The sequence below is a fragment of the Melopsittacus undulatus genome, chromosome 8 (assembly GCF_012275295.1).
Source record: "Melopsittacus undulatus isolate bMelUnd1 chromosome 8, bMelUnd1.mat.Z, whole genome shotgun sequence".
Taxonomy (NCBI): domain Eukaryota; kingdom Metazoa; phylum Chordata; class Aves; order Psittaciformes; family Psittaculidae; genus Melopsittacus; species Melopsittacus undulatus.
The window spans coordinates 40,241,574-40,265,682 of NC_047534.1; the positions used below are offsets into that span (position 1 = coordinate 40,241,574).

Below are 24,109 nucleotides of genomic sequence, written 5' to 3' on the forward strand. Positions count from 1 at the left end.
AAGTATTCCCTCACACTCTTCCAGCCTCTCTCCCTGTATCATTACCTACACTTCTGGCACCTGTGAAGGGAAGAGAGAAATGTGAACAATGTTTTTAACAATGCTACTTCTTCAAGACTGAAAGTATCAAGTCTAGAAAGTTACTACTGCCTCTGTACACCTTGTTTTGAATGGAAGACCTCTACACAGGGAGGTGGAGAGTTGCTCTAAGCCCATAAGGAGAAATAGAACAGGGGGTGAAAAAAATGTGCCACCACATGGATTATGCCTGCCCTTCCCTGCCCTCCCAATATTTACCGTTACAGACTAGGACAGAAAGAGCCATGGAGCAAGGAAAACAAATTGAAGAAAAAGCATGGAGAAGCTTCTCGGTGCCTCTCCTCTCCCTACTGCACATTGATCCACACATGCCTATGTCTTGCACTGCCCTGCGTTCTCCTCCCAGCCAGTAGCATGAGCCACCCTGTTCTCAAAGTCAGCGCAGAATAAGCCAGTTCATACATTTTGCTCTGTGAAAATGAAGTATCAGAAGCTATATGAAAGCACTGATAGGAAGCTTCGAGGTGACACTGGTTATAAAATTAATCAACAACCATATGCCTATCATTCAGTTCAATCATTGCAGGTGACACCTGCAAGAGATAGAGAATACATTTACAACAGCATTGCTTAAAGGACAGTATCAGCTTAAGGCTTGTTTGTCTTCCTATAACCTGCCCAATTTCAAATTCAAAATGTAGATAATAGATTAGATTTCAATTACCTAAAAACAATAATCACAGCAATCATCTTTGTGCTACTTTAGCACAGTTCAAAAGCCCAAAGCCCAGAAACCCCAGCCAGGCATAGGACAACTCCCCATCCTCTTCTCAATCAATGGCACCTTCCCCATCCTCTTCTCATTCTACTGACATTCTCATCTCTGATGCTGCTGCCCTTGAAACAATACAAGAAAGGGACGCCATTGTGTCTTCCTATGATGACAAGGATGGAAAATTACTATGCATGAAATACAATGGAAAGGAGTAAGAAGAGGGAGGGAGGAGTTTTCTATTTTTTCCTACAGTTAATTGTTTTAGATGCCATTTTTACTCTTGCTTTTCCTTCCTCTTTGTCCTCCCCTCCCTGTTTGGACACCATCAATAGGAAACATTAACAGACACTGGGCAGTGAATCACCCTGTCAGAGTTCCACCACAATGCTCTCCTCTTCCCCTCCAGTTCCCTCTCAGAATAATACATATGAGCAAACATGTATACTTCTTAAAAAATAGTTACAACTTAATGTAAATCATACCCACATTGCAGTTTCTGAGATCAGGGGCAAGAATGAAATTACTTATGCCAAGACTCAAATAGTTCACAACTTACGTTCCCACATGAGGAACACTATTTTCAGATGGCACACTCCAGGCTTCATTTGAAGCAGACATATTCATGCTTAGTTTTTAATAAAGGGTGAGCCATTCCAAGCCATATCTGACTCAGCAGCACTTCTAAAAGCACTCACAATACTGCTGTAAGAATGAGTGAAAGGCATTTTCTGTTTTCATTTTTACATTACTTCATGAGCGTACAAAGGAAAATATGCAATGACAACTAAAGAGTTATTCTCTACTTTATTGCAGGAACACATTTTAAAATTAAAAACCACGAACAAATCTACAGAATCATTCAGTTTTCATATCAAACAGCTGCAGACCCTGTAACTGAAATAGTATGTCTAAGGTTATAAATGAAAACTGTTCAGTATCATTCTTTGAGTGACAGATTAAATTCCTAATCCAGTTATGGTAATGGCCACATGTGTAGTTTAACATAAATTAAGAGCTTAATTATATTTGTGACTATTTTAAACAAAATAACAAATTCCTTTGTACCTGTGAACGTAATTTATAGCAAAGCCACGTTCATTCTCCAAAACAATCTATTTTACACTGCAGCACAACACTGCTTTAATGGTATAATGTAATTCTTGTAGAATGCAGAAAGAGTAGATTCGCTGGTAGCACAGAGGTTTTGAAGATAAATGAAGATGCTATTCATTCAGGGGTAATTTCATCTTAGAACTATATGAAAGATGTTTCACTCACAAACAGCACCTGTATGGCCTGGGATTTAAGCATGTTTTCAGCTACAACGCAATGCTGCTAGATTGATTATGTTGATACTGCATTTCTCATCATGAAGAATTCCAGCTTTTATTCTCTTTAAAAAAGGTATCATCAGATTTTCATTTCAGTACTAAGCCTTTGTTCAAGATTCAGCAACAAGTTCAAATCTCTGCTAATATTTTGTCTAGAGAAAAAACAAACCACAGCTCATACACACACAAAAAAAAAATCATAAATCTGTGGAGGGCAATTAATCATGCATTATTTACATACTTATTTGATTACTTGTTGAAGTAAATAAGCAATTGGTCTGTGTAACACTATTTTAAATTGTCCAAACATCCTTCTGTCATTCAGGACTAAGAACAGCCAATTCTAAATGCACCTTCCTGGAATATATTAAGACCATTTACAACATCAATTGCATGAGCAATTAATATGTATTCTAATGTAATGAGCTCCAGGCTTTATACTCTCAGGACAGTGATGACAATTTCACAGTCCTGAACATTTTAGACAGCCTTTTAAGCAAGACTCTGAGACTACCTGCATAAGGATTTCAGAAGAACCTGTAATAACAGAGACAGTCTCAACATCCACATTCCTCCTCCTGACAAGTTGGAACAGTGCACAGAGATGCGCCATTTGAGGCAAAAGGCTTGGCACAGCACAGCTGCACTAACCCACTCCCACTCAGCCACAGCACTTCCACCTAGGCACTAAACTTACCTGTACCAGGCATTAATAGCCTACACAGGCTCTCTGCTTCAGACTGAAATACTGTTTAAAACCCCATATTTCCTCTTCTAGAAGTTGTGGAGTTGTTTTGTTATTGGAATACAGCTGTATATTTGTTTCTGGGGTTTGGTGGCTTTTTTACTACTATAAGGCTGATAAGCAAGAATATTGTATGATGGAAGCTGTACAATAAGTAAGCAGACAACAGTTTTAACCATGAGTTACTTTACCAGGGAGATGTATGTTTTCATTAACTTTAATGGGAAGAGGTCTAAACATGTCACAAGAGCAGAGCCTTCATTCTACATACAATGTTCTCTTTCCTGCAGCTGGATCATTGTTACTGATTGGTATTTTATCTTACTTCATTTGCAGTGAAAATAAAATTTCATTCAGTATCAAGATTTTACAGCCTAAGATCAAAAGGGCTTCACTTTCAACACAAGTGTATAACACACTACTTCCAGTTAACAAACAAGGAGTGCAAACACCAAGAGGTACCAGAGATAATGCATTAGGTCATTTGAAGTTATGCTGCACTTTCAACAAATGTAAAGAATCTGAACCCAGTAAAAGAGAAGGGAATTGTTAATTTATTCTGTTTCCAATAACAAGGGGCAGAAGAGGAACTAAAAAACAAACAACAACCACAAAAGACAACTACCAGAATCAGCAGGGAGGTTCCACAAGATGAGAGGGAATTCCTTCTTTTTTTTTTTTTGCTGTTGGTTTGATTGGTTTTTAGCTACTGAATACTACCACAGTTACTTTGCAATCCCCCTCTCTGATCTGACATGTAGCTATAATCAGGAGTCCAGATTTCATTGCACAATGAGAAGTCATAAGTCAAATCATTATTGAAACAGCAAGACTGAACCAACTTCCTGTGTTCAGTCTGGAGATCTCACCACTCATCAATTCAAACATAATGCCTACAACAATCTGTTACACCTACACTGAAAGTAACTTGCTCTGCTGTCTACTTGATATTCTCTGTTGACAAGATGTACATGAAATGTCATGTATTGCAGAGTCATCAAGTTTAAAACAGTCAGCTTTTACTCTAATTACTTACTATGGCATTGGATTTTATTCTTTATTTTATATGTAGATATCTGCATATATGGCCTATGATATCTACTGCAGCAGTATTATGAATAGGTGCTCCAAGGAGATTTTGAGAAAGATCTGAAAGACCAGATGCAGCACATTTACAGTCTTGTTGCAAACTGTGTTTCTTAAAGATTTGATGGTGGCTGACTCCATACACATCAGGATTTGGAGTCCCAGTCCCACTGATCAAAAGAGCGTTTTCACCATATGGAAGTTCAACAAGTGATGAAAAAGATATGTATCTGCTCTAGTAATATTCATGTGCCCAATTTAGTACGAGGGGAAAAAAATGCAAACAAATAAACCAAAAAACAGTAAAAAGATAAACAGGCTCGCATCAGAATGAAGGATAAATTCTAAAGGAACTCAGCAATTCCCTTATGTGAAACACAAGGGTATATTCAAAGCTTTCAGATCACTAAGCTAGTAATACATAACTACAGATCTACAGATCCTAGTATAATTTCAAATTGGATCAAGGACACCAGGGATAGCTATTCTTTCGCAGTCACAACCATGTTACGTAGATTCTTCAAAATAGATATGATCCCCCAATACAAAATTGTTCTATAAAGTTTAAGATCAGATATCTGCCAGAGCCATATTTATAGCCATGGCTACTATCAGCTGTCCAGCTAGAGAATATTGAAGAAAAAGAAGCATTTTTAATATATTATAGTTAATTTATCATCTAAGTGACATGTGTAGGATAACAATGGACTGGAAACAGTAAAGCAAAATGATGCATTAGAAAAGGAAATTTTAGAATTATGTTGTTTCTTTTCTGTGTGTTTTAAATACAAATCACACCTATACGTATCATTAGTGCAAATATTCACGAGAACCACAAAAAATATAGTTTCTGGAGTTAAAAGGAACACTGAGATCAAGTGAACAACAAAAACACTTATTTGCATTGCTGTGAGGCACAACATAAAACACACTGCCCAAATAAATAAACATTGACCATTTATTCGGTGTATCAAAGATGACTCATTCCAGCAAAGGACAAAGGTGTCTTCTTGCTGTGACAGCTTACTCTTAGAGGCATCTCCCAGACTGCTAGCTTGAAGGAAAAAAGTTTGAGATCCTAGAAGTAGTTACCATGATCAAATGATTCTAACCTTTTTACCAATAATGTCAGTTACAGTCTCCAAGTGTTCCACTTTGACTAAATGAGATGTAACCTTTCTGGACAGCCATCAAAGACTGCCTGCTCTAGGTGCTCTGACCCAGACGACACACAAAACGCAAAAGGCAGGGAAGAGTGCAACTCCCTGCTAACCACATCAGCAGCAAAGTTGCTTTGATGAACAAGAACCTTATAGACATCCTGCTCATCACCACTTCTGACAGCCAGGCCCTCTCTCCTAATGGGCAAAACATCCCCTCGAGACTTGGGGTTACTGAGCCTAACAGGTTAATGGAGTTTATGAGGACTTCACAGCCACAGAGGTGCTTTTAAGTCAATTCAAGATGCAACTTAGTCAATTATATGGACTATTTCTAAAAACCACATTGGATCTCAATTCTGTATACATGATGAAATGAAGAAAAACCTATCAGAGACATACAAAGATTTGATGCCCACAGGATGAAGCAAACATGCCTTAAGTCTGGGGCAGTGTGACCTTTGAGAATCAGTAACTTCTGGCTAATATATGATTATACTATTATATTATACCATTAATAACCATAAGCATCATGCAAAATGTTACAAGACAAACTAGCATACCAAGAGACAAAAGACAGAAACCATGCACAGTCCCCAGAACAGGTAGACAAGCAGATAATGTACAAACATATACCAATATAAATATGAGTACAAGCAGCAGCACTCTACATGGGTCTTTCAAAATCCTCATGTCCTAAAGCTCTGGCACTTCAATGACAATGTAAAGCACATCAGATGCAAGAAATAAGTAATTGATTTTGACAGAAATAATGCTTATTTATTTAGCTAAATACAGTCACTTTAGCTAGGTAATCATTAAAAGAAAAAAATGCAATTAACGTCTTTAGTCTGGAAAATATGACATTTTACCTGTACAGCAAGGGAAGATGCGTTATCAGAAAGCAAAATTTGTTCCTCTGTTGAAAGAAAAACAAACAAACAAAAAAATTACAAACAACAGTACCTATTTAGCCACTGACCTGTAACTGTAAGCCATTCTGGGTTGCATTTCCTATGCATAGAAAAGGAGCACTTATATAATTACTATGCAGCTGGACTAGAAAACCTGTGATGTGAATATTAAAAAAAGAAAGAAGAAAAAAAAAAAAAAGGAATTCCAGAATACCAGGAATATTTCTCCCGCAAATGCAACTGCACTTATCATACGTTACCTCAATGTACAATAAAAAAATGTTCACGACTAAAAGCCAAATGCTTGAGGTTTATGCCAATTACTCTTCTTCTAATCAAAGTTAAATAAAACCGCATCTTCATAACTCCTCTGGCTAAAAAGTAAAAGTATTCAGAAACCTATAAAAGCGGCTTGCAGTTAATATTGCACACTGTGTCTAGGTCTGTCACACAAAAGAAAGATGACAAGTTCACTGCAATAAAAATTCCATGCTTAGAAGACTAGGGCTGCTACCTATTAGTCTTCATTACTTTGCAGTCTTCTGACAACTGTAGCAGGCTGCTGAGCCCCAAATGGGGGCCATAATGTGATCTGATGATATATGAAGAGCTGCTAAAGGGAGCCTGAACCATCCTAGCCTATACATTTTAACAGTTCCTTTTTACTGAGAGCCCACTTTACCACAAGACTTCAAAAATCTGCTGCCTCAGCTATTGGTGCAGTAAATCTGCCAACTGCGCCTGCAACCACATCATTTTACACTGCCTACAGCAGCCAATATAATGAGTCAATAATAAACCAAGGACCTTATAGGCCATGAATAGCTGGTTTATATTGGCAGATGCAAGCATAGCTAAAACCTCTGACCAGACAAACAATACAAAGGACTCTTTTACAGTTTCTGTGTTTCCTTTCAGTTAATTGTCTTAGTGCATATTTAATGTGTTTTCTAAAAATAAAGTATTTATTAATTGCAAAAGAACAGTGTACCCACCCTTCAGTTGCTGATACAATGCAGCATTTTCAGGCCAAGGTTCTGCAGCTGTGGAAAGAGGAGGAATTAATTAAGCAAGACAAACAACATGTTCGCAAATGCTAACTGAACACAAACATTACCTAGAGCAGGAACTCAAACTGCAAAGACGCTGTTGCAAGATTTTACCTGCCCTAAAAATATCCCACTGTCACTCTCTTCTCCCATACTTCTCCCCTGCTCACAGAGGGACCACACAGAGCAGAAAACCAAATCCCAAAATTTAATGCTGCAAGAAAAGCTAGAATTTAAGCTACACGTTACATTACAGAATGGTCTCATAGCTCTCGAGCAGCTAAAGCAGCTCTTTTACCTCCACCATAAAGACATCCTTGTGCACCTCCCCATCGCAATTCCAGCCACTCTCAAGAGCAACTATTTATTAAGGTACTAAACAAAGAATTCTGGAAAGAATAGAACAAGACACAGAGAAGAGAAGCACAAACCTCTAAACCAAGCATGAAGAATGCACTGGGGAAATGGAGAAGCTTTCTGCCTTTAAAGTTATGTCCTCACTGGTCCTACATAATACCCACCAAGCCAGGTGCTTGGGCACGTCAGAAACTTACCCATCATAACAACCGGGACTACCTATTGTTTTAAATGATGGTGAACCCTAAAATGGGAATGTCAATATGCATTTAAAAAAAAATGCATCATCAGTTGCTCTAAACTGAGCAGTTGTTACAAAATAGGTAAGGAAATAAAAGACAGTAACATCTTCCAGTTGAGAACCATTGCACTATACCAATCATATACCACCTGAATTTATGGGAAGGCAAAAATATAATCAGTACTGATTTACTGCTAATGGTAGCATTAAGATAACACATCATCACACTGCTTTGTCTCCATTACATTCCTTGTTAATGTCTGATTAACAAATCTATTTTTAAATACCAATTCAAACCTTGCGTTCTATGCAAAATAGCTATTTGTAAACAAAACTGATGCGTTAATCACATAAATTATTCTTTTTAAAGAAATGATGTCTATAAATAACTGTAGTTCAAATAGAAATACACCACTGGCTTCAGTAAGGTCATGCTTTTTGTCTTTGTCCTCAGAACTTGAAGAAAAAAAAAAAAAGACTACACAATTTCCTAACTATCATTCTTTTTGGATATTCATGAAGTATTAGGTTTTATGTAAGTCACACAGAGCTGTAAAGCGTCTAACACTGTACACAGTTTTGCAAAGGTCACTGCCTCTAACATTCAAGCACAGAGCCTATCAAAGCTATACTAGTATGGGCATGAGAAAGCAACTAATCACATTTAAGTGTCATCAAAAAATGTTTTATGTTTTATTGTAGCAGTTACTGGTTTTAATGGTTAATGGTTTCTCCATTAAAGTTTTGCCCTGGAGTAAAAATTCTTCAGGTGGAAGTACATTTACTTCTTTAAATAAGACTAAGATAGTGCCTGCTGTACTACAGCCTTAACTGTTTAAAGTATTTTATCTAACATACATTTCTTCAGGTCCACTGAAGTCTTGCAAGAGCAAACAGAATGAGGAAATTAAGAATGTTATTACTATACTTTAGCAAACTTACCAGTGTTGGATTCTGAGATACTTACAGAAGTAACTAAGTAATGAATGTACATCAATCTCATAAATACTCCAGCCAGCCAGTAAAAACATCCTTTTCACATGCCAAAAATCGTACAGAGAACTTCAAATCACATGTGCCCATTTCAACTGACTTTTTTTTGCCTGCCCCTCTTCAGACTGAATGTCAGATTTACATCTACTTCTTGAATTCTAGCCCAAACTGGAAGTAGCCTATTTTTACACAAGCATGTGGCTGAAATACTTCAGATACACAAAAGTCAAGTGAGCTTTTCCCAACAAAAACGCTAGGTCTATTTCAAGAAATTCAAACACTAATTCCAGTCTGATCCTGGCACTACACTATATGCAGCTGTGGAGATAGATATGCATACATAGGTACATGTAAAAACTTCCTGGCACACAGAATCCAAAACTACACCACAGATTTTCATGAACCATTATCTGCTGACCATAACTTCATTAGTCATTATATGAAGTCGTTATCTGATAGTCAGTATACAGAAGCACACACCTAACTTGAGGGAAGGAGCTTTAAATCTTTGCATTCACTCATTGACAGTTTAGTTGTGTACTAACATACGTTTTCTGACAAATAATGAAATAAGAACAAACAGCCACATGAAAATTTCAGCCTTCATTATTAGCACCACCCTAAATTTAAAATGTCAGCAGTTCTAAGAAAATGAGTGAATACCTGCTTGCCCTTGGCACCTGATGGTCTCCAGAGGGAGGTCACAATTCTGACCATATCTGGATGAGGTGAATACATGCTCATAAGCCTTGAAGTGAGGCCTTCCGTTCTTTGCACACAGACCAGACAAAAGATAATTGATTTTGCTATCACTCCACAGACTGGATTTTAAAACAATCAACTTCACATTATGATTCATGTTTTATTACTCATACCTTAGAAAAAATATTGGGCAGCATGCATTCAGAATTGCATGCAGATCATGTTCAATGACACTGGAGGCACAAAACAAAGCTTGTGCAATCCTCTGGAAATCAAATTATTAAATACCCACTCATTATCTGTTCCATATCTTCCAATTGCTACTCACTTTCCTTCTTCCAAGACATCTGGAGTACAAAATACTTTTATTCTGATGGAGCAAGAAGTTTAAATACACACTGCTATATGAGAGGTCCAGGCTTGTAAGGTGTACACTAAATTCAAGTATCGGCTCCCAAGCTGCTTTGATTAGTTGAAAGGTCAAAACATGCAGTTAAGGAAGACCAGAACTCCGCTGGGGAAGAGAGGAGGAGGAATTGCTGAAGGGATGTCACATGCCTCCACAAGAGGAGAAAATGTGTAACATCTTTAATGTACGGCAATGACTCTTGCCTTATGAATGTAGGTGAAGACATAATTTGTAGAATAATAGGCACTAATATTACACGCTGCTTCAGTTCTGTCATATTTCCAATCCATCAAGTTGATTAATGCTATAATAACTCCTCACAAACTTATCATTTGTGCACTAATGAAGTCAAATCCAGTTTATCCTTCGGCAACTATAATCTTCTGGTCTTTAAATGTTCGTTTCCCTGCTAACCACAGCTACTGTGACACTAGGTATATAAAGAGAAAATTAACAAATGTGATGTCAATTCAGTTTCAGAAGTTTTCAACACAGAATCACATTTATGTGTTAGATCCTACACGAGAGACATTCTTATCATTAGCTGTTCACAGGATGAAATAACTGCCTGGAAGTATGCCTTACAGGAACAGCTTCTCTACATATCTTAAGGAACTACTTGGTTCTTCCTTCTGCCTCAAATTACTATTGTGTGGTTTTCAATGGGTCTGTCTTTCAGGCTTGCAGTCTTTAGTAAAAGCTGTTTTCCCACCTTACCGAAAACTTTTCCCATGCTTAACAAATTCAAATATTTTGTCTTTCATGTGGATTGTCTGCTGCTTGATCAGGACAAGCAAACCTCATACTATCATCTTTCCCTACTTCTCTACCACGCTGCTCATTTTAATGCCAGCTATAGGAAACAATCATCTGCAGGATCAGTCCTCCCTGTTAAATTTGCCTGAAATAAGCTTGAATTCAAATGTTACTGGGAAGTGAAAACTAAAGGGAGAAGGACACAGAAATCATCACTGCATAAAGCCTTGTTATCCTAGGTGCTGAGAAATTGGCAGATGCAGCATCACAACAACTGGAGAAGTCAACCAGTAAGCAGACCACCTACATAACATCTCTGTTTTTGTGGATAACTAAAAATGCATGGAAATTTAACTAAGCTCAATTTGTTTGTTAGTCAAAGTGTTTTAAAGGTTAGCATAAAAAATGAAGATTCCAAATTATAAACAGGGTTCTTAGGTGTCAAACTTTCAGAAGAAAATTCTGTGAACTGGTGTGTTGTATGTTCCCAGTGGTGTTTTAATTATTCAGGTTTGTAACTATCTATTAAAAGACATTCCTAGACTACTCACCTGTCATGTCAAAGAATGACTTAGAAAATACATCATTTCTGCTCTCACAAAAACCTTCCAAAATGTAGAATGAGTCATGACAGCCATGTCAAATTCTTTGCCACTAAAAATATGCTGCTTAAGTACAATTTTCAGATTTTGTGCTGAAACATTTTACTTGAGCAACACTAAGGCCAGAGACAGATATTCATATAGTATTTTCATTTCAACATTTCCAGATGTTTCAGGCTGCCATTTCAATAATAGTACCTTATCCACTCAAATACTTTTGGAACAATGAGAGAAGAGAATGCACATAGGCTGTAAGAAGAAATACTTAAAGACCACTGGACTCCACCATCAGCAAGGGATCAGCATCTCACCAGAGGCCTACGCACGTCTCAGCTCCAACTAATGCTCTCAAAACAGGACATACTATACTTGCATAATGGTGAATTTTAATTCAAATAATGAGAGCCTGTCATAACATTCCCCCAGTGAAATCTATGCAACAGAAAGTACCACATTACCAAGATGCTCTACAGTGCCTCAGCCCCACCAATTCCTTGTCCAGGCTGTTCAGAGTCTCTTCATGAGCATACAAAACCCAGTTCCACCTCCTACCCTCTGAATTACTGGGAAACTATTCTGTGTCAGTGCTGCCTGAATGGATAGGGGAAACAGACATTTTTATCCACCTTTCCCAAGCAGCTTCACAATTATGAAAAAGATGTAATGAAATAAATGCTTTACAGTTATGCCATTAATACTTACTTGCTAATCCTTTACTTAAAAATATTACCCTGACTGTGAAAATGAGAAGACGCTAAATACTTTGCATGTTAAATTGTGGAATATGCTAACCAACAATTATGCCATTTCTGCAGTCTAGTACAAATAGGAAGTTTCAAACGGTAGGGTAGGCAGTGTGGTTCGCCCTGTTTTTCTGACACTCATTTAGCACACTTGTCAAGCTACCCAGACCTCTGGGTCCGGGCATCAAGATGTTCCCTCCTGCACAAAAAATTAAGTTATCAACAGGTTGAAAGTTTTTGTAGAAAAATACTCAACTTGCAATTAGGCTGTTCCCAGCTCTTAGCAATACCACAGAAACTCAGTGGGACAAGAACATTATTGAAAGGCAACGCAGAGAGAAATCATTTTCTGCTATAAAACCAGCCTATGCTTAATAAGAAGCTAACAAACTAACACTGAATGTAACTATCCTGCTATTATTTCTCAAGTACTGAACCTATACAGTGAGAAGTAAATCAAGACAATTTCTGCCCCAAATCTCTCATAAACAAAATTTACTAAATTCTCAGTATGCCAGCAATTTATCCTTTGAAATCTTCTTTCTGCTTCTGTAACCATAGTACTCTGTTGACTAACAACCTCCTCTACACAGCTAACTATGTACTGTTGTGTAGGTGAGGCTAGGACCTGGTCTGGGAATACTTGATCTTCTCAGAGAGAGCGATTTCCTGAAATCTTAAGGAGTTTAAATTGTATACAAATAAAGACTACTCCTTCTCTAAAGTAATCAAATTTGCATGGCCCAGTGTCTTTTCCGGTATCTTCTTAAACATTTTGATATTAAGCTTGCATAAAAAGGAGGAAAGCTAAAACATCTGTATTTACTAGTTTGGTTCACATGGCATTAAAGGCCTGTTAAAACAGCCAAAGGCAAGATATCCTCTAATAAATACAAAAAACAACAAAAAAGTCGGCATTTGAATCACTGTAATGCAGTATTACACTGGAGATATTAACTTACACATTATTTCCACACAGTTTCCTTCAGCGTCTCCCTAGGTTAAAATTTGATTAAGTTATAATGAGATACCTCAAAATTGTTTTCTCACAAGAGTAAACACTAAAAAGAAATTTAGTCTTACATCTGGGCAACATCCACATCCAACATTATTACTTACAATCTCAAAATATTATGCGGCAATCAGCAGGAAAATAGTTACCTTTTTTTTGGTTTCCCAAGACTGGTGCTTTGGGGAAATCTGCTGCTCACTCTGGTCTAGAATATGGTAATGCCAAGAAAACCACACAGAAAGCTATCCCACAGACTCCAGGAGGAGAAAGGATTATTAGCCAGTTGATGTCAAGATGCATCAAAAAGGAGCAGATGAGCACTTCTTCTCTTTTCATAATACAAATCAGTGGTATTTTCAAGTACCAATACATTGTTTAAAAAGAAAATTACAGGAATTTATGTGCTTCTATATCCTTATTACATGAAATATGTGGAAGAATATCTTTTGTTTAATCCAGTGAAGCTGCAGCCACTTTGGAACCAAAGCAGTTAAAAATATACATCTTGTACATTAACAGTGATCAATAAAGGAAGTATAAGAAAGTTGTGAATTAGCTTCCATAAGACCCACTGGTTCAACCCACCCACACCAGTACAAATCAATTTCAAGTAATTTGCCTGATCCTGTAAACTAACAAGGGCCAAGAAAAAATGAAAGCATCAGCAACTCCCAGGCTCTGCTGACAAGGGACCAAAAAGCATCTCATAGTGCTTTGCCAAATGAAAGCTGACTTTCACATAAGTTAAACAGTATGCACTAAATCATGTATCAAATAATTACATCATTTGCTTAAATCCATCCCAGGCCTCCTCTGTAGAGATATTACAATTCAGATAAATCATGACTGCTCAGTAATTATTGATCAAGCAGACTGTCAATGTAAAGACTTAATCTCAGCAGCGGTTCTCAAACTTGAGTTCCCTGTGGCTGCACCACTAAGAGAGTCAGTGTGTGACATTACTGCAACAGCCATTTAGTATTACACGATCTGCTTCTTCACCCTCCAAGAAAGCTATTAATTGCATATATTTGAGCATTAGTCCAATTCTGTTACTGCCTTTGAATTGACTTTCCAGAGTACACACATCTGTGGGTTCAATCCTCCAGGGTGCTCAGCATTCTCACTGCTAAGGGAGGCCACAGGAGGGTGACTGCTTGGCATCTCTGCACTTGCAGAACCATGCCTCCCATCAGGAGAGGAGGCCAAAAACCTCAGTAAAATCAAATCCATAAATAAAACTTGCTCCTAAATCAACATCTGGATTTCTTCAGAAAAATCAGAGAGCATGCCAGCTAAATGATCTCAAAAGACTTATTTATAAAGTCCTGACAAGCTGGAGCTATTTTACTTATTCCTGTTATTCAGCATAAATGCTCCATCTCAAAGCTCTGTAATTCTTAATTATAGCTTTTTATAGATCTCTAAATCAATCCCTTCCCTTTGTGCTACTTAAGAACCTTGTCCTCTTTGGCCCTTACTCAAGAAGTAAAACTTCAAGCATAGGAACTGTGAAGAACAGGATGGTGCAAGTATGATATTAATGAATGTCTTAAGTGCCTTACTGGACTGGGATGTTTCTCAGCCATGTTATCGACATTTGTATATTTTAAATCAGACCTTTGAAAGCTCTCTTAGACTGAGATCCCCTCTTCTCTGTGATAGTCTGAACTCCTCCTCCCCTAAGGACGTCTGGCAGGCAGACTTAGCACCATTTCTGCGAAGTGCCTCAAGGAGCTACTAGCTCCCTACTTTCTCATCCAAGGCACTTCTACTCCACAACAGAGATGCTACACATCTGTTCCAGCAATCAGCACCCCAGTATCCCATACCTGCTCCAAAACCTACTCCCCACATACACAACTCCTGCTCACCCAGTCCCGGCCCCTCTGGCCTTCTGTTAAGGCTCCCCTTCATTATCTCTTTATCTTGCCCACAGCCTGAGCACAGCAGTACCAGGAAACAAAGTGATGACAACAGAGAGTCTCTCTGCCAGTCTTGCAATGAGGCAAGAAAACCCAAGATGTCTAGGCAGGAGAATTCTGCAGGGTAGAAATGTAAACACTTAGCATTGGTGCAGTCAGCCAACCACGCACTGCCCCTAGCCAAGACGAAAATGCTGCTTTAAAGCTCAACCTTTAAGTCAGCCCAAAACTATGGCACTTGCAATAGCTCTTCTTCACCTGTAGGAAATACTGCAGACTCCCTGCTTCAAAATCTGAAAACACTTATTCTGTTGTCTTAATCATATCCTCACAGCCTTCCTAATTTCTTTTCCAAGGCTTTCCATGAACACCCTCCAATGCATCCAGAGTTTCTCCAATATGGCATTCAAATGAGAAAAAAAATGTTGGACATTGAAAGTTCTTGTTAAGGATGCAAGCATTACGTTGGCTTCGATTTCATTACACAACTGCTAGAATGCAGAACTGTTAAAAATTCCAATCTCAGCATTTTTACCTTCAAATTCAGTATGCGCATTCCATTTTTTTGGTTGGATGTTCCCACCTCCCCCGCCAAATGAGACTGGTATCAATTTGTCCCACATTCTCTGTAATAACTGTATTTTTTCCCTTGGATGTTTCCAATCCTTCCTATGCATTTCATAGGTTTTACTACTACATGTAGCTTCTTCCAGTCTGTATTAAAACATCCATTTTCACATGACATCTATGTCACCTTCTCAGTAACTGAAGGCCAGAATTTAAAAATAATAATAATCAACATTTCAGAACCTGGTGTGGACTTTCACTCTGCCCTCCCCATGGCTTGCATGCACCTGCAGTTTGTCACCAGCTTTCAAAAAAGACAGCTGAAGATGCCCAGCAGTGCAGCAACACGCAACACCTTCCAACTAGAGCCAAGGACAGCAACCAAGCTCTTTCATTCATTTTTGTTTTGAAAAGGAAGTGGCTCATAGGGTCCAAACCTACACAAAAAAGCAAGGTTAGTGCTTGGGGACAGTCAGAAAACAGAGCAGTCAAGGACCAGAGAGAAAAAAGGAGTGAGAAAGAGAATTAAAATCTGGTTCTTCTCCAAACGTGTTCTCCTATGACTTCCTGTGAGCTGAACAGTTAGGCTCCTAAACAGCACTCATATCTGAATCATCCTACAACTGATGAAAGCTCACTTGCAAATCAAACTGGACAGCATCAAAATACATGTGACTTTTTATTTACTAATTTTGTTACCATTATCTCTACAGCAATCTCTTTTTGGCATGAGAAAAGAAGACATTACTTTAGCAGAAAATGTGTAACAATAAAATGCTGATTAGAGAAACACTGCTTAGCCTTAATGGAGCCAGAAACAACTACAGAAGCATACTCTATTACAAACTGTAATTGTATCGCTTCTTAAAACCAAGAAATAACACTACTTCAAAATGAAATATTTACTGTACTATAATAACTGTGAAAGTAATTTTTCTCCTGACCAAAAAAAATAAAAAAAAATTAGGCAATTCACACAAAGTACAGGTTTAAATCAAGTCATAAAATGTATGTGAATGAGCACAAATTGGCAAGAGCGGCATAAGAGACTTGTTTATTGAAACTGAAGTTAAAGGGATTCCTTTTAGTTTGATTACCAAAAAAAAGGCCACATAAAAGAGTACTGAGATAAAATTATACAACCTGAAAACTTGGTATTTTCAAACCACTTCTTTGACTACAAGCACCTCTGCAGCAGGCTCAAACAATCTGTGTTGCAGACAACCTATTATTAAGCACAAATAGCTTTATTTTTCACCTTACATGTGCAGGAAATGTTAACATTTACCTATGCATATTTTGATGTACAAAATGCATACTCAGTTTAAATTTTATGTCTTTATGTGCCCGAACAATTTAGGTGGTCAGGTTTCATTCCCTATGTATTTGTTCTTAGCCAAATTGCAGCTTGTCTCAATACATAAAACATGCACGTCAGAGATTTATTTGTGCTCTGGCATGTCACATTGGAGGTAGACTCACTAAGAATGTAAAATATCTAAAGGCAGAAGGCCATCTGTTTTTCAAACTGCATTCATTTTCTTTATTATTAAAACTAGCCTAAGACCCTTGGACATAACTCAAATGGCAATAAACAGAAGTAATTTTACAGACATCAAAGTACAAACAAGAATATTATTTTCTCTCTTTTGATCACTAATCTAAAGCTAATGTTTTGGCGTTTTTTGGGGGGGCGAAGGGGAAAGGATAGCATATTGAGTAATTCAGTGATCAATTAAACATCTTTTCAACAATCTTTTATAGATGATTTGAGCAGTCAGCTTCTCAAAACTACTACAGTTAGAAAGATTAATGTTCTGGACCACTTGAAAGCTGGCACTCTAATTCTTCTTACAGTATAAATACTCATTTCCTACCCTGTTAATATATGATTGATGCTGAGCTATTCTAAACAAATTCTCTACCATATTATCTAATTAATATTTTCTACAGTTCGGAAATAGATTATTTAAAATATGACATTACATGTTTGCAATTCATGAAGCCTAGAAATATTATTCCCTGAGTCACAGCACCAACCTCTTTATACTTCTGAATAAGCAGACAGTTGAATGGCACTAAAGCAGGTGTTTTACTCCACATAAGTAATTTAGTCACCGTTTTGTATTTAATTGTTAATTCATTACAGCAGCAGGCAATGCTCAGCATGTTCAGGTGAATGCATGTTACACAGAGAGGGTGCTGAACTACTGCAGAAGAGCTAAGTTTGGAAGGCACTTTTGGAGGTCCAGGGGAAACTGCAGCAGATTGCCTGGGACCACCTCCAGTTTGGTACTGAGCACCTTCAAGGATGGAGACTCCACAATTGCTCTGAGCACCCCATTCCAATGTTAACCGACCCTCAAAGTAAAAGTTTTTCTTGTATTCAGATGGTATTTTCTGTGTTTCGATTTCTACTAAGACAGTGAATATGGGATATCAGAAGTGAATGCAAAAGGTGCAGAAAAGGTAAAGATAGGTAGTATTTGAAAAAAAACCCTCTAATATATACACAAAAAAGACTGTGTAAAACAAAGCTGTCATCCTCTTCCCTACTAAAACCTTCCCCTTGGCTTTTAAAACATTTCTAGAAAACAAACTATGCTGGGATGATTGTCTTCAAACACCCGCATGCAAAGACCCATGCTTCATAGCTGTTGTGTGTTAGAGTAGCACTAGTTCATTTTACCCGCCATGACAAAGCAGCTGTCTTCATGAACAGGACCCCTGATGACAGGCCAATGAAATTTCATTTTTATGGACACGGAAAGAATTCTCAATCATTCTTACACTTCTGTCCATACATATCAGAAAGGGAGTATTCACAACCACAGATAAGACACTATTAAAATAAATGTCATTCTTAAGTGTTATTTTTTCATTGCAGATACACCATTTTTCTTCCTCACAAATATTCCTATGTTTGTGGGATATTCATATCTTCTTGGTATGAGAATGAAATAACTTCTGTGTCTGTGCAATGTCTCAGGAAAATCAGAAGTGTGGTGGGTATTGGCCAATATCCTGAATAACTTCCGCCCCCCCCCCCCAAAAAAATCTTCCATATGCACAAATTGAATGATTTTGCCATTATTTAGTTTCAGTCTGGGACTGGTACACAGTACAGACAAGCCAGGAAGGCCACGACCCACTGGCAAAACAGGTTTTTTTAATTATTTTCAAGGCAGGTAACTGCTTTTGACACTGATTCGGTTCCAGGAAAGCAAAGACAATGCCTTTCAAAACAATAATTTTGTTTTGAAGAATGATTCAGGTCTGCAACAAGGATTTGTATTGCACCTTGAGTCACAGTAAGTACCTGCATATCCAGCAGAAGTATGTGATTAATAAAATAAGCCCCAACCATTTCTGATCTGCAAAGAATATTTCCAGTATTTTTCTATTAGATGCCCACAAATTACCTATAAAAAGAAAATGAGCATCACTTAACCTGTGACTGACAGGTAAAGACGAGGTGCTACTGTTTTAAGATTATTAAATTGTAGGAGGGTCCAGAAGTACTTGAGCAGCTCTGGTCCCCTAAAAAACCACCTTAACAAGTACAACTGTTAACACACAAATGAGACTAGTACAAGCAGAGTGCAACTATCCCAAAAGAGATGCAAGAATCTCCCCAAGAACACTTCAGCAAGGAGGGAAAAGAGCCAGTTGTTGCAGAACTTTGTCTTCTTGTTTCCGGTATTTCAAACACACATTTTCTTCACACTGTATTTAATTTGGATCTGTCATTGCTGTATTTTACAACAATTTGCTTGTTTAGGAGGAAGTTGCAGGGGGGGGGCAGGGGGAGAGAAAAAACAAACCACATTTTCAATAAGAAACCAATAAGATACCTACAGAGTTTTGAGTTTACTTTCGAATTCCAGAAAACAATACCAGCAAGCTGTCACTCTAGAATATTCATAACAATCACAAAGCAGAGGAACAAATCAACAACACTACTCACCTACGTCATTATCCTTATGTTTCACAGTATAAATACAGTATACTAAAGAGATCATAAAGGCTAGCAAATGTCATGAAGCAATGGTGATCATGACTGCATTCTCAATACCCAGAGGATCCCAGGCTCTAGCCCTTAGAAAATACGGCTTGCGCTAATATTTGTGAATTAGTGAATGCCAATCCAAGTGCCCAACTCAGCTTTCAAGCTTGTCTATGGGTACTTCTTCATGCTCAGATTCAAGATCCATCACCTTCACTTTACCCATCAGTCAGGGGCAAGCCTGCTCTGGAACCTATGCTCATACTAGAGAATCCATCTCAGACTTACACTGGGGCCTCTAGTGAGTAGTACACACCTCAGCTCCTGGGACAAAACACTGACTTGGTCTCCTAAACAAAACAGTAGCAATTAAAATGCTGTTTCCTTGCGGTATTTATTGCTTGTGCGCTTGTCGAGCAGCAAGAAATCGGAACAGAAAATAACAAGGAGAAACTGACCAATGCTCACACTTTCAGTGTGAAACACTAAATGTATTTTGAACTTCCTAGCCTGGAATTATCAGAGGTGCACGTTGGTTTTTTTCCTGTTCAGAGCAGATTAACATCATTTTTGCTACATAACTCCACAGTGATACTCATTTCTGTTTCATGACAAGGCTCACGTCCTGCTGGAGTATATCAGCAGTATATCACAAGAGCAACATAGGAAACGCAGGACTCAGCCATGGGGAGCAGAAAGAGGACGGCACCGCACTGAGCTCTCCTACGGGGCGGAACTCAACTCCAGCTGCTTAAATATAAAAAAGATGCCGGTTTTTGGACCACTAAGGGAAAGTAAGTGGTTTGAAAGACATGGAAGTTATTAAACGAAAGTGAAGCTACGCCCTAGGGACCCTATAATGGGGCCCAATGACGAACCCGCACCGCCATGCCCTGTGGGGAGTTGCGCCATGACCTGTCCTTGCCTCAAAGCGCCAGGCAGGCGACGCGCTCGGAGCGCCGCCAGCCCTCACGGCCGCCCCTCCCCGAGGAAGACAAGGCCGCTTCGCCCCAGCCCCGGGTCACCCCGGGCCGGGAGCACCGCGGCCGCCAAGGTTTGGCTCCTGCCCCGCCGCCACCCTCCGGCCGCGACCCTGTGCGCAGCGGGGCCCAGCCCGCCCGCGACCCCCTCTGTGCCACCAGCCACCCGCGCGCGTCCCTCACCGGCCAGCTGAGTCACGAAGGCCTCCGCCACCAGCGACATGTCGCGACCGGCGGGCGGCTGCAGGCCGAGGACACGCACAGGAACCGGGCGCCGCGCAGCCGGGACAGCAACTGCATCCGGGGCCCGCCCCGCCCCTGCCGCCCGGGGCGGGGCCCGCGCCAGCTCCCCCCCCCACCCCGTACCCGCGCCGGCCAGAGGGCTGAGATGCGATGGGGGGAGCAGGTGGCGGCTGCTTGTGCGGTTTGAAACAGGCTTTCCACGCTTAAACGGTGCTTAACAGGTAGAGAGGGCGTTTGTGAATATACCGGTGTTCGGGAGTCACTCATGGAATGGTTTGCGTTGGAAAGGAAGCTAAAGCTCCTTTAGTTCCATCCCCCCTGCCATAGGCAGGGACACATCCCACTGTACCAGATTGCCCCAAGCCCCTTCCAGCCTCGCCTTGAACACTGCCAAGGATGGGACAGCCACAGGTTTCCTAGACAACCTGCTCCAGCATCTCACCTTCCTCAGTAGAATTTCTTCCTTGTATTTAACCTAAATCTACTTCTAGTTCAAAGCCTTTGTCCTAGCACTACAAGCCCATGTAAAACATTCCCCTTCATATTTCTTGTACTCCTTTAGGTATTGGAAGGCTGCTATCAGCTCTTCCTGGAGTCTTCTCCATGCTGAACAAGCCCAGGTCTCTCAGCCTGTCTTCATAGGAGAGGTGCTCCAGCCCCATAACCATCTTCATGGCCCTCCTCTGGACTCAGTCCAAAAGGTCCACATCCTCATGTTACTCCCCTCAGTTAATCCAGTCTGAGGAAAAACCCTTTGAACCCATATCCTGTGGAAACTTTACTGAGTCCCGCAGTGTGGTAATTCTCTTAACTGGGAAATACAAGCACAAGACGAGTGAAGGCAAAACTTCTGTCTGTTCAATGGTAGGAAGAACCACTGGCCGATATCCAGGGACAAGGTTGCACTGGACCAGCAGAGCAACATCAAAAGAAACATTTACAAATACAGTGGCTCAGGCTCCCTGTCACAGGGAATCCCTGTTGCTTATAGAAAGTCAGCTTAGCATGCTCCACGTAACATGTAGAGGCAATATCTTATAGGAGCTGAAGATACAAGTTCAGACTAATTTACATTTCCTTTTTAGGAAGGAATCTCAACAGGAAAGGTTGTGGGTTGGTTTGTTGGGGTTCTTTTGGTTGGGGGTTGGTTTTGTGGTTGAGTTTGTTTGGTTGGTTTTAATTCATTGCAGAAAGAGCTATTTGGAATGCTATAACCAGCTCTAGGGTTTCCCAAGAAAGGTGACTCAAGCTATCTTAAGTTCCTCTGCCACTCATCTATGTGGAGCTCTGACACACATGAAGATTTAATCATATTAGTTCTCTGAAGAGATAGCTAAATCTGGTTTAGAGCCTGAGAGCAGAAAAAGGTCAGCCTCTAACTGCCTGAAACTGCAAGTTAATTGCAAATTAAAATTCTTCCCTGATATAAACATGAACAAAGGTGGTTAGTTATGGCTATACAGCTTTGGAATATATTGCTCCCCTGGATTGGTTCAGAACAATTCTGGACCATTTTTTTTTTTACCTTTAAAACACAAATGATGGAGGAGAGGAGGCAAATCTGGCGTAAAATCATCCGAATGAAAGGAGGCTGTTCTGAGAATCTTAAGTGCTTTTTTTACTGACCATGCCAAATACTTTGTTTTCAACATCCTGGTACCTAAATGCTTCCTGAAGTGGCCTGTTATAAATAAAGCTATAATTATGGGGCTCATTAAATGGTACAGCTGCCTTTTCTTCACCCCAAGTTAATATTTCAGAAAAACTCTGCATTTTGAGGCATACATCTTGCCTTTAAACAACCACTAATTCCTTAGTCTTAATTCTAAAAAGGCTATCCAAAGTTTGGAAAAATGACATAAAATTATGCATCCAATATGTAGGTTGCAGAAAAGATGGTGGATATGTGAAAGACTTATTCCATTACCCTACAGTGCCTTCTGATCCTCATCTTTTTAGACATTTTAGTAAGAATTAAGAATATCCCATTTTATGAAATAGACTTATTCTACTGCAAAGGACATAACGATATTTCACTCTCACAAGGTAAAAGTCTTAAATCCTACAAGTACTGGAAGATATGGAACAAATACAGAAATGCATTGTTTGGAAAGAATATGAAGGTCCTCTGGTAACACTTTCTGTTGAATCATTAAGCATAATTATTAAGTATATTCTTCACTTGGTAGTTGAAGCACGCTATTAGAGCGGTAGCAAAAGCAAAAGAGACAGTAAATAAACTGAAACAGATAAGGACTGAAAACAGTTGTGACAAAGAATAATTGTTTTCAAATGCTGATGAAAGCTACATTTCTACAGTTGCAAGTTGAATAGCACCCAAATTACAGAAACTTAGCAGTCTTAAGAAGTTGAGTGGCTTTGTATTAGGAGATTGTGATAGTCTAAATTAAACTGGTATGTCCTATTTGAGTCATTTCTTCACCAACAGTACTTCGAAGGCTAAAAACACAAGACATGGTGCAAAAGTTGCCCTGATAAGGCTTGAGAGTGAGCTAAGTATGAGCCAGGCCAAATCCTCATATTGACACCCAGTTAAAGAGAGCGGTTTCTCTGTAGAGGTCAGTTTGATACAAAAAGCTCAGCTCCAGAAATTAAGGCAGATGATGGAAACTGTCAGGGAACAGAAATCAGAAAACAATTCATCAAGTATCAACAAATACATACCAACAGAAATACATTGACAAATCCAAACTGCCAAACAGGATGAAAACTGAGTGGAGCTCAGCCCATGCCTTGACATGTGACATGGCACAGATGCTCAGGCTCCCTTCTCTGGGACAGGGGATCAGGACAGTGGTTTTAGTTTCTGCATTCCCAGTCCTCCTCCCTGCTCCCACTGAAAGGACTATTTTAGCAGAGTATCTTGTAGGGAAGCCTCCAGGAAGACCTCCAGTGATGGTAGACAGCAACAATAAAACCAGCTCCATCACCACCTTCACCTTTATTTTATACACTTCTCTCCCAGCTTTTTGAGAAGAGGCATCACTCTTGTGCTCAGTGCAGAGAGGAGACCTTTTACCATTTAATGTGCTCATTAGTACAGTTAAACTGCCCACTGGGGAAACAGGACTAGGCTATATATACATATGCTCCTTTGTAAATAAAATGGAGTTTGAATAGTATAAATCTGCTGCCTAGAAAAAAAAAACAGACTGTTCTTATTAGGTCCCTCAATATTAGACAACATGTGTATTTAATTTGTATTCTTTTGTTCTATGGTAATATTTAATAAAATGTATTACTACCAATAATGCATACCTAAATCTGCAGTACAAGTCCTTTGCAGACAGAATTATTAGGAATATTTTCACAAGAGGAGTTGGAAATGGCAATGAAAGACTTTTGGTCTCTTGCATTAATTTAAACTGTTTGCTTTTGAACACAGCCACTATTGCTGGGCAAATTACAGTCTAGCTGGCCAAGTGTATGGCAGGACATAAGATTAAACAAATC

At 39.2% G+C, this 24,109-nt stretch overlaps 1 protein-coding gene across 1 annotated transcript in view; it reads right to left on the minus strand.

Annotated features, from left to right (window-relative positions):
- Positions 1-20,703, minus strand: part of MTX2 (metaxin 2) — a 34,213-nt gene extending 13,510 nt beyond the window's left edge. Inside the window, exons 1-3 of the mRNA XM_005152582.3 lie at positions 20,576-20,703; positions 7,046-7,093; positions 6,009-6,055 (exon numbers count right to left, since the gene is read on the minus strand). Of these exons, the coding sequence (XP_005152639.1) occupies positions 6,009-6,055; positions 7,046-7,093; positions 20,576-20,615 (135 nt within the window). The 5' untranslated portion in view covers positions 20,616-20,703. The remainder of the gene's footprint in view (positions 1-6,008; positions 6,056-7,045; positions 7,094-20,575) is intronic.
- Between the last annotated feature and the right edge of the window lie 3,406 nt (positions 20,704-24,109).